The sequence below is a fragment of the Lactuca sativa genome, chromosome 7 (assembly GCF_002870075.4).
Source record: "Lactuca sativa cultivar Salinas chromosome 7, Lsat_Salinas_v11, whole genome shotgun sequence".
In the NCBI taxonomy this organism is placed as follows: Eukaryota; Viridiplantae; Streptophyta; class Magnoliopsida; order Asterales; family Asteraceae; genus Lactuca; species Lactuca sativa.
Genome location: NC_056629.2, coordinates 34,486,213 through 34,497,791, shown reverse-complemented (window position 1 = coordinate 34,497,791; position 11,579 = coordinate 34,486,213). Strand labels below are relative to the sequence as shown.

Sequence of the window (11,579 nt, the reverse complement as noted above, 5' to 3'; positions counted from 1 at the left end):
TCAATATATTATATTAGTTTAGTATATAGAAATTATTATATCGAATTTAACAACAACGTTATTGTTATATTCAAAAAACCATATATTTGTAAAGACTTCAACTATATAGGTGTTTCTGCGCAACGCGCGGACATTCGCCTAGTATATATTATAAAGGAAGCATTTTTCCTTTCACCACATTCATTTGAAACTCCCATGACTTTTAAATTTCTTTCTAATAATGATTATAAGTTGGTTAATAAAATTAAATAAATATCAAACCTAAAGTGTAGTCATATATAAACTAAATTTCAATATTAAAAGAATATATTTACTTCTACTTATAAAGTTATGTTTTTAAAAAATAATAAATTGTAGTGTCTTTCTAATAATGATTATAACTTGGTTAATAAGGTTAAGTAAATATCAAACCTAAAGTGTAATTACAAATAAACTAAATTTCAATATTAAAATAATATATGTACTTCTACTTATAAAGTTATATCTTTAACTTTTAACATATTATACTTAATTTATTAGATTCAATATATTGTTGTATGTAAACTATTATCAGTTTAAAGCTACAATATTTGAACAGTTTGGACAAAATACTTAAATAGTTCATTTAAATATAAAATTACAGTGTCAACTTAAATATAAATTCTAGTTCCACTCGAAAAACCCAATGAATATTTTGTAAATAGTTAAACATGATAGTGCTAAACACAAAAACTAAATTATAATCTCAATTTAACTAAAATATTTCCTAAAAATATTTTTATAATCGTTAAAAATTTTCAAATAACTAGCTTAAAATAACAATAGTTAAAAACAACTCTATATAAATGATTATTGTTACATTTAAAATAAAAAAAAATAATATTTGATGTTTTAAATAATTATAATGATAGAAATTAAAACGTTAAACAAATAAATTTTAAAAAATTAATTAACAATAACAACAACTATAAATAACATTAAACCATATATTATATTTAATTTTATTTATGAGCAACTCGCAAGTAGAATTCATTCAAACGGTTGATATTATGCAATTATAATAGATGTATATCTTATCATATAATTCAAAATAATCAATATATTATATCAACTTAGTATAAGAATTATTATATCAAATTTAACAAAAACGTTATTGTTATATTTAAAAAAAACATATATTTATAAAGATTTCAACTATATATGTGTTTCTACGCAACGCGCGAGCATTCGCCTAGTGTGTGTGTGTGTGTGTGTGTGTGTGTGTATATATATATATATATATATATATCATGTCACAAGGCTTCAATCCCATATGCAAGTGGGTCTTCTTAAGTCAAACCATTACAAAGTTACTCCATGAATAACTTTGCATCCCAACAGGACTAAGTTGACTCCTTGACCCGTTAACTTTGAATAAGGTTGACCAAGTTTGACTTAAGATTATATTGGGTATTTTGAGCTATAGTTAAGCCTTAGTCTCTATCTGTTGAATAGGGGACCTGTAGAGCCGGTATTTGGAGCAGTGTATTGTTCAACTATTCGTCAGACTGTGAGGTGAGTTTTCCTGACTGTGCCCGTGGGTCGAAGACACCAAGGCTGACCCACTAGATTATTTATCCTGGTTAAGATAGTGATATGATAGTTGTAGCTGTTCAAATGATCCTTATGATTATCTGTGTTGTTGGCTCTGTGTCTATGTTTGTTTGTTGCATATGTCGACATTTTGTGTTGGGTTGAAGCGATCCTGCTTTGTGCAGTAGGCCAAGATAATCGAGAACGATTGGATAGGTTGTAGGCCCTGCGAGGTGGTCCAGTTAGGCGTCGGTCCGTGGAGCGGTTCGGATAGACTGTAGGCCCTGCGAGGCGGTCTAGTAATGTCAAAGTCTTGTAGAACGGTCCATATAGGTTGTAGGCCCTGTGAGGCGGTCGAGTCAGGCTGGTTGTTCATATTGCATGCTTGTCTGCTGTGGTGTGCTGGTAATTTGGGGGAACTCAGTAAGCTTTGGCTTATAATTTTAGTTTATGGTTTCAGGTACTTTCGAGGATTGTGGGAAGGCGATGGCGTGATCATACACAACTTCCAGTTTTTATGTAGTCGAGTCTTGGGAAAACTCTAATTTGAAATGATGCTTTTGAAACAATGACTCTTTTTGTAAACAATATTGATTCATGGTTGTTTTTAAGAAATTTAAATTTATTGTGATTTTTGGATTGTTACACTATTGTATTGTCATGCTATGTCCAAAATATTATCATATTGTCGTACCTGATCATTTAGGAAAATATAAATGACTAAAGTCAAGGATCCTTTAAAGATCATCATTCTAGGGATTAGAAAGAGAGAATAACGGGAATGGGGTAACTGAGATATTTAAATGCTAAAGATTATATAATTAAAAGAATATAATATTGTGGGTTGAAAACCCTATATGCTCACTAGGTTTCCCAACCTGATCCACTCTGTTTCTTTATATCACAGGTACAATGCGAAGGTACTGATATATAATGTAATTATTTGTTGAGAGATTTAAGGAGCTCGTAGGCTGCTAGAATATTGATGTAAGGCCTGCTTATGCTTATATTTCTGTATCAATTATGATATCCTAAGTTTTAATAATCATTGAAAAACATTTTCTTCAGAAATACTTTTAATGTGACATATCCCATATTTATAAATATCACTCTAATTTAAAATAAGCATAAATAAAAAGTTTTAAAATTGTCATGAAAATAGGGATGTCACAAAAACTACGACATCATATTTCCCATATCTACATTGTTTTAATGGTAAATGTTGTTGTTTGAAAATGAATAAGGAATTACATTTTTATGGATCATCGTTTCTTTTTGTTTATGTATTTGCATATGTTTATTTCATTTGTGTTGCAAATTGGAGAAGATCGAAAAATTAGTGTTAAAATTGGAAAATATTGAAAACTTAGTGTCAAAATAAAAAAAATGAAAAATAATGTCTTATGCTCAACTTTTTACGCTTCTGACACATCAACATGTGACATCGGTAGTGACAACCGGATGACCTAAAGCAAATCGGTCAACTGATCATAATTGCTACAAATTAAAAACATAGTGACTTAATTGTATAGAAAAAACATTGTGTCAAAATTAAAAAAAAAATAAAAAGTTAATGACTTTTGTGTCATTTACCCTTCTAATAATCAAATAACTAGTTTTGTTTTATTATTTTTAAATTCTTTGTTATTTAATAAAGATGTTCGTATTTATTATTGGAAATCAAAATTAATTATAACAATTATTTCTATCAGCTATAAGAATATTTTTCATAAATAAAATCATAATAATATCGTCACATGTAAGTTAGGTTTGTTTCGGCTTGTATGAAATTGATTATTTGATTATTGTAATGAATTCTTCACGTCTCCAATATATGGCCTTGTAAATTTACGTGTTTATTTAATACATATCTTTTGCTTAATTTCAATATGCTGTCATTATCATTTTGGAAATAAAGGGTCCATCAATAGTTTGTGAATAATGTTTTCTCTCAAATATAGACATTGCTATATGAGTTGTTTTCATGTTGTGGCATCCAAGAGATGTCTAGATTTAATGAGCGTAATTCATTATGATTGCCAAGTTACATACATCTTCTAAAAAAAAACTAATCATAATTTATGTTAAGAAAGGACTCTATGATGTATTTTGTCAAACTTGTTTGACTTCTGAATGATGAATCAGCAGTTAACTTTTCATAGTTTACAATTCCCACCAAAAAGAATCCAATGAACAGAACCACTAAACTACAATAGATGCATTGGAGTAACAACTAACAATGCTTTAGCTAAATAGAGAAAGAACATATGTTGTGTTTATATAATTTTGTCAAAGTTTCTTATACCACATAGGAAGGAACACCAAACCTTGGGATATTTAAAAGGCTTGCTCTCTTAGTTCTACTACAATGGACTAAGAACTTAAGGTGGGCTAGTGTGGGGTTATGAGCTTTGAATTACTAGTGGACTACCAGTAATTGAATTATAAATCAAATGGTCAAAAGATGGCTCTTGGTGTCTTATGTGATAAATCCGAAATTAGTTATTATTATTTTTTTCGGTTTTATTCAGATAAGATTAGTTTTGAGAAGTTATCAAAACTGAATTTTGACAGTTTCAAGTCGATCCTGTTTATTGGAGTCAAATATGTTTTGTCGGGTTTCTGAATGATGAACGACCAAACAAATAAATCTCTTCTGAATAATTCCATGAACGCATACAGTAAATTTGCCAAAAATCAAGTTCTAGTGCAAGAACTTGATTGAAGATAGTTGTATCTTCTATTCAAACGTCCAGATACTATTGCACTATTAGGGACAAATTTCTGTTTTAGGACGTTGCTTTGCAAGCTTCTATCTTGTTTTCAATCTGTAAATTTCATCTGTAAGTTTTATGTTTATATTTATTGATAATGTTTCAATTTGATTTCTATAATATATATTCAAAATTATACTGTTGTTTTACACAAGTTCTAACATATGTAACATTTAATCGATCGATAATTTGAATCCAAGTAAACTTTACAAAACGGAACAGGAAAAAAAAAGATGAAAAAGCTTCACGATTACTAAAATGCCTAGACATGAATTAAAAGCATCACAACTCACTTGACCTCATTACCTTTAGGACCATGATCATGCAAGAGCACCTACTTCCCTGTGTCCACTTTCAACAGAATCACCTTACTGCCACTAACGAAGTCCAGATGGAATCTTAAGCCTTGATATTTGGTGGGAAAATGAAACCTTTAGCTTCCAAAAGCTTATGAATCTACAAGTATGAAGACAACAAAAGCAATATTATATTAGGATCATTGATTTGATGAGAAAACAATATATAGAAGGATACTTGAAACAAGTTTATCAAAAGATAATCAATAAGTACTACTGCTATAGTACTGCAACTAATGATCATATGAATTTTACAAAGACATAAATTGTGAAAGCAAAAAAATATTATACGTAAGAAGAGAAGCCCTCAATTCTAAGCTCCTTGACATGGCGGAGATTTACTATAAATTCTTTAAGCATCTCTCCTCCCACTTTTGCTTCTTCTTCAGGCCTTGGTTGAAAATCCCCAAAGTTAAAATAATCTAATTTAGCTTTGACTAAAGAAGACACATTTAGCAACAAAAGCATCCGTAACCACAGATCACCTTCGATTGTTAGTGATAAAATATTAGGAGCATTGATTTCAATGATATCAAAATACGAACCACCATTATACTTGTCCATATCCAAGTATCCGGAGAACACCAAGTTCTTGAGGCTCTTTGAAGTAATATCAAGCCGCTTATAACCATAACATTCACCCAACTCCAGAGTTTCCAATAGAGGACTCCCCGATAATATATTTTCAATCAAGTCTTCATCTAGTTTCCCATGGAAAACACACAAACTCCTAAGATTTTTCCAACTAATCGATCCTGTTGGATTAAACTTGCAGCCTAATAATCTCAGATCAGTAAAACATGAATTGATGAAAAAAATTTGATCTAACAGAACCGCAGCTTCACTTCCCGTACACCAAAACTCGAAGTTAAGCTCTTCAACGTTACAATTCATAGCATAACGAATCCAATTGTTGGCATGTGCTTCAAATCGCCGACAAATATTATATCGATTATGATAATGGTGACCATTGATGGTAAACACTTGGAATTTCTTGAGCTTCAATCCGCGAAATTTACTTAGGGTTTTGTCGACGAACGAAGAGAACTCCAACGGCGGATAATTATCATCTCTGAAAATCAGAGAAGGAACCCAAGTCCAAACATGTTTCCATCGCTTAGAGAGTGTATCTGTTCTAATGGCGTCTTTTGTGGTGGGTAAACGAGACAGGATTTCATGAAGCAGGCAATCTGGCAACGCACTGATTCGATCTTCTTTCCCCTCAGCTTTTGTAACGCCGTCTCTCATGATCTCAGTAACAACATTTTCATGATCGTTGGTTGAGTTCCCCTCTTCTTTCCTTGTTTCTAGTTGATGAAAAGGTTTTTGTTTTCTCCCAAACCCAGCGACAGTTGCAAAAACGTGATGTGTTCCGATCCAGATAGCACTTAATTTCCTTGCTAACTCAGACTCATCTTGCACCCTCAAGAATCTAACGAACGCGAACCGTTTCCCCAACTTAGATAACTTACGCGCCAAATAAACATCGGAAACAGTTCCAACTTCTCCACACATCTTCCACAGATCTTGGGATTCCATATTAGGAGGGAAATTAGTGATATACATCGACACTGCTTTCTCTTTGTTTCGTGTCCCATTCTTACCTGTATTTATTTTCCACTCCAAGTCGACTGATGAGTTTACTTTAGGTTTAAAAGAACCCATTCTATCGACGCTACCATGCACAGCAGTAACGCACTGATAATGATGCCGTATCCCCGAACCACCCTGAAAGTCCGACTTCCGGTGATATCAACAAAGTCGATGCGACTAGGGTTAGGGTTTGCCTAAGTCAGGTATTACATGGATTTATTAAAAATAAAAAGTTTAATATCAAAAACATTAAATATTTTATAAAATAACTGAAAAAAAATAAATAAATCAATGAATTTGTAACATTTATGTGAATTTGTTGTTTTTTTAATTTTTTAGCAAATGTTTACATATAATTAATCTTATTAAAATAATATTATTGAAATTCAAATATAAACCAACGAATACCATAAAAAATATATAATTCATATCATATTGATAATATTCAAAAATTGCAAGTCTAACTAAAATATAAAATATCAAAATTAAAGGAACATAAAATTACTAGATTAACAAACAAATAGATAATTTCGTATATGTTTTTCTAAATCAAAATATCATAATTTTTTTTAATGTAAATATCATATTTACAATTTTTAAACTTTGAAAATATTAAATTTATTTAAATCCTTAAATTCTCATTTTATAAAAATCTTGATTTTATTTTTCAAAAACATCAAATTTAGAGTCTTAATTAGAAGATCTTTTCGCCTTATTGTAACCATCACCACAAATTATTTACCATAATGACTTGAGAAAATACGATGTCGGATGAGCATGGGCTAAGATGTTGGATGGGAGAACATTGGTTGAGATGAGGACGATATCCCCGGAGATAGAGGACGACAAGAACATGTTGAGATGATGGATATTACTAGTATTTATGGAGAAGGCTTGTGTTTCATGTGTGTTTCAGTATCGGGACTTCAATAGCACGAAGCCCCCGACTTTCGAGGGAGTTCAGGACCCGATTGTAGCCATGAGGTGGCTGCTGATGTGCAAGGATGTTTTTTCACTTGCTCTTGCCATGCCGACCAGAAGGTTAGGTGTGATCTGAACCTCCTGAGGTCTGAAGCCAAGGATTGGTAGAGGCTCGCTACCAGTTCCTACTTTGCTGAACAGAGAGTTGCTGTGACTTGGAAGTAGTTCTTTGAGATGTTCCGTTCTCGTTATGTGTCGCTAGTGGAGAAGGAGAGATTGACCCAGAAGTACCTGAATTTAAGGCAGGGTGCTTAGTCGGTGACGGAGATCACCAAGATGTACACGGAGTGAGCTATTAACTGCCCTGAGTTTGCTGGATCTGAGCAAGCTCAGATGACCCGTTACTTGAGAATGCTCAAGACGAAGATCAAGCAGTTCATCTCTACCCAACGCTATGTATCATTATTGGAGATGCAAGAGGCCACTAGGCGGTGTGAGATTAAGATCGAGTTGCAGACTCGGGAGACGAGACCAACCTCGGCGCAGTCGCAGTCTGCACCAAAACGGATTAGGGCCGCTGATTCCATGACATGGAGTCAGAGGGGTCACACTTGTGAGAAGTGCGACAAGGTGTATGATAGGGTTTGTAGATCTTCTTCAGGTTGCCATAAGTGTGGCAAGTAGGGCCATTTGGCGAGAGATTGTAGGTAACAGACTCCAGCTTCTGGTGTCAGACTTTATTACCATTGTGAGCAGGTGGGCCATATGAAGGCCCAGTGTCCCCTACTAGCTGCCAAGTTGGCGCATGCTCCAGAGTCGGCTACATTGAGGATTACCGACGGGAGTCAGGGTAGATCAGAGCCCCCTGAGGGCTCGGGGACGCGCTTTTCAACTCACTGCCGAGGAGGCCAGGACAACACTCAATGTGGTGGTTGGTATGTTTCTATATCTTATCTTGTTGATTATATTTGGTTTATGCTTATGTTTTTGTACCTATGATTAGGTACATTTTTAGTGAACTCCTTTCCTGCTTTGGTATTATTTGACTTGGGGGCGAGTCGGTCATTTGTCTCTCGATCGTTTAGTAGGGAGTCCGGTTTGCCTGTAGGAGAACTAGAGTGTCCATTGTGAATCTCTATCGCCAACGAACATGAGATTTCTGCTTCTTCAGTCTATCGAGGTTGCATTCTGGAGATCTTCGAGGTATCCTTCCTGATTGACTTGATCCCGATTCCCATGGGGGATGTCTATATGATCGTGGGTATGGATTGGCTGAGTCGTTTCGATGTCATGATCGACTACGAGGTTTAGTGGGTGGTAGTTCGAACCCCAAGTGGGGGAGAACTGGTTATTTATGGAAAGGGCACCAGGTTGGGATCAAGGTTTTGCTCGGCAGCCAGGGCTCGACAGTATATTCGTCATGGGTGTGCGGGTTATCTGGCGTATGTGGTGGATATGCGGGCCAAAGATCAGGTCTCAGTGTCAGATGTTCCAGTTGTTAGAGATTTTGCTGACGTATTCCTGGAGGAGTTACCTGGAGTGGCTATGTAGAGGCAGGTCGAGTTCAGGATCGAGCTTGTGCCAGGTGCGGCCCCTATCACCAAGGCACTGTACCGATTTGCACCACCCGAGATGCAGGAGTTGTCATCTCAGCCGCAGGAACTGCTAGGCAAGCAGTTTATCCGTCCAAGCAGTTCTCCGTAGGGAGCGCCGATTCTCTTCGTCAGGAAGAAGAATGGTTCACACCGGATGTGCATTGATTACCGGGAGTTGAACAAGTTAACGGTGAAGAACTTTTATCCACTCCTGAGGATAGATGATCTTTTCGATCAGTTGCAGGGAGCATCTTGGTTCTCCAAGATAGATTTGAGGTCCAGGTACCATAAGGTTAGGGTAAGGGAGGAGGACGTGGAGAAGACCACGTTCTGGACTCGTTATAGGCATTACAAGTTCGTGGTGATGCCTTTTGGTCTTACCAACGTGCCAACAATATTCATGGATCTGATGAATCGGGTATACATGCCAATGCTTGATCGCTCAATCATCGTGTTCATAGATGATATCTTGGTGTATTCCAAGACCAGAGAGCACCATGAAGAGCATCTCAGTGAGCTATTGGGAGTCTTGAGGCGAGAACGACTTTATGCCAAGTTCTCGAAGTGCGAGTTCTAGTTATGAGAGGTTCAGTTCCTTGTACATCTCGTTAACCAGGAGGGGATTTTGGTCGATCCGGCCATGATCGAGGCAGTTATGTGGTGGGAGGTTCTGAAATCTCCCTTAGATGTCAGGAGCTTCTTGGGATTGGAAGGGCAATACCAGAGATTCATACAGGATTTCTCCAAGATTACAGTACCCCTTACTCATCTGATAAGGAAGGGGGTGGGTTTCTGGTGGGCCCCTGACCAGCAAACTGCATTTGAGACTCTGCGACAGCGACTCTACGAGGCGCCAATTTTAACACTTCCCGAGAGAGTTGAGGATTTTGTGGTGCTATGTGATGAATCGGTCACCGGATTGGGAGCAGTCCTCATGTAGAGAGGGCGGGTGATAGCATGTGCTTCGCGGTAGCTGAAGCCACATGAGATGAGATATCCTACACACGATCTAGAGTTAGGAGCGGTGGTATTCACTCTCAAGATTTGGAGACATTATCTTTACGGGGTCTGTTGTACCATATACACGGACCACAAGAGTTTGTGTAACATCCCAAAAGTCAAGACCAAAAATTTCGTTTTGATTAATCAAAAACCCCTAAATAATTTTTGATCAAGCATTTAACAACATTCTTAATATAACAATTATCAGAGTTTTAAATCCCAAAGATCATCTAGTGCGGAAAACATGATGTGATGCGCTGCGATCGCCCCGAGCTCCTTCCTTGGAAAAACATTAGTACCTGAAACAAATAGCTGAAAATCGTAAGCACGAAGCTTAGTGAGTTCCCCAGATACCACATACCATACATATCAAATGATCCATACATGCCATACATAACCATGAGCTATACATAACAAACATATCCATAATCAAGTAAGGTGCTATGTGCCAACATAGTCTTGCCAAAGTGCTATGTGTCAAACATAGTCTTGCTGTTATGCCACGGGCCGCACGTGGTCTTCCTGGTCAAGCCTGGGGCCGCTCCCTGGTCTTTCATGCATAATGCCTAGGGCTAACCCCTGGGTCTTCCTATCATACATAAACTAAATGGGTCGGTATGGTGGTCGTAGACCCATACAAACAGTGAGGAGACTCACCTCACACTGCCGAAGATTCACTGAACACTTCTGACTGCTAACCGACACTTCTGAACTGCTGACCCTTCGGCTTCCCGAACTATCAATACCCAAAATAACATTTAGACCATAATAATCCAAAAGTCAACCCCGGTCAAACTTGGTCAAAGTCAACATCCGGTTGACCTGACTCGCCGAGTTGGTCTACCAAATCGTCGAGTCCATACTCCTCCAACCCTATACAACCCCGAATCCACTCGTCGAGTCTAGCAATAACTCGACGGGTTCTCCTTCAACCACACAATTAGGACCAACTTCATCCGACTCACCGAGTTCATCCTTGAACTCGTCGAGTTCATCATCCACATATGAAATGTGTCTAGTCTGTAACTCACCGAGTTTTATGAACTACTCGTCGAGTCCATCTTCATAACTAAGGAGATTGCCTTAGACTCGTCGAGTTCTTCCTTGAACTCATCGAGTACGATGTACTTCATGACCATTATGGACTCAGACTGGCTGATCCCCTTTCTAATCTCAACTCATAACCTTAAAAGAAGGGTTTTTGGGTCAAGAACTGGCCTGACTCACCGAGTCCCACGACTGACTCATCGAGTCTCTCTATGTCCAACGTTATTCAGCCAATTTCCAACTAGCTTAAGGCATCCAAGACCCAGATCTGGCCTCCTAGGGTCGTGATATCACACAAAGCCACTACCTTTACACCCATGCACAACCCTTTTTGCTCAAAAGACCAAAACAACTCCTCATACTTTGCATGGAGAGGTATAATGGCATAAAGCTTCCACCTTTATGCCTCTACTACTCTGAACACCTCTAAATCTGGAAGGATCTAGCTTGGAGACGTCCAAATCCCACAAGACATCCTTCTTGGACCATAAACTCCATAAAAGGGACATAAAGAGATCTATCGAACTAGAAGCCAAGGTGAGAACTTGATTACCAGAAAATGAAGATGATGAAGCAAACTTCCTGGATCTACAACCCTTTCCTTGGACCTTCAACCTCCTCCTTCTTCTTCTAGACTTCAAGAACACTCTAAATCCTTCAATAAGGCTCACACACTCAAATAGAACACTAGGGTTTCGTGGGATAGGTTCTGGACAATGGAGGCTACAAATGAGGCTGTT

At 36.9% G+C, this 11,579-nt stretch overlaps 1 protein-coding gene across 1 annotated transcript; it reads right to left on the bottom strand.

The window, feature by feature from the left end:
- Nucleotides 1-4,461: 4,461 nt before the first annotated feature.
- LOC111880747 (F-box protein At5g03100) lies at nt 4,462-6,439 on the bottom strand. Its single transcript, XM_023877163.3, has 2 exons — nt 4,973-6,439; nt 4,462-4,781 (listed from the first exon to the last, which is right to left on the bottom strand). Exons 1-2 carry the CDS (start codon nt 6,344-6,346, stop codon nt 4,725-4,727), a joined length of 1,431 nt encoding a protein of 476 aa, XP_023732931.1. The 5' UTR covers nt 6,347-6,439; the 3' UTR covers nt 4,462-4,724.
- Between the last annotated feature and the right edge of the window lie 5,140 nt (nt 6,440-11,579).

What these genes read in the sequence shown, in the direction of transcription:
- LOC111880747 (XM_023877163.3), bottom strand. Translation starts at nt 6,346, where the DNA reads ATGGGTTCTTTTAAACCTAAAGTAAACTCATCAGTCGACTTGGAGTGG. An exon ending in TTGAGGGCTTCTCTTCTTAC is followed by an intron (nt 4,782 to 4,972) that starts GTATAATATTTT and finishes TCATACTTGTAG; the next exon opens with ATTCATAAGCTTTTGGAAGC.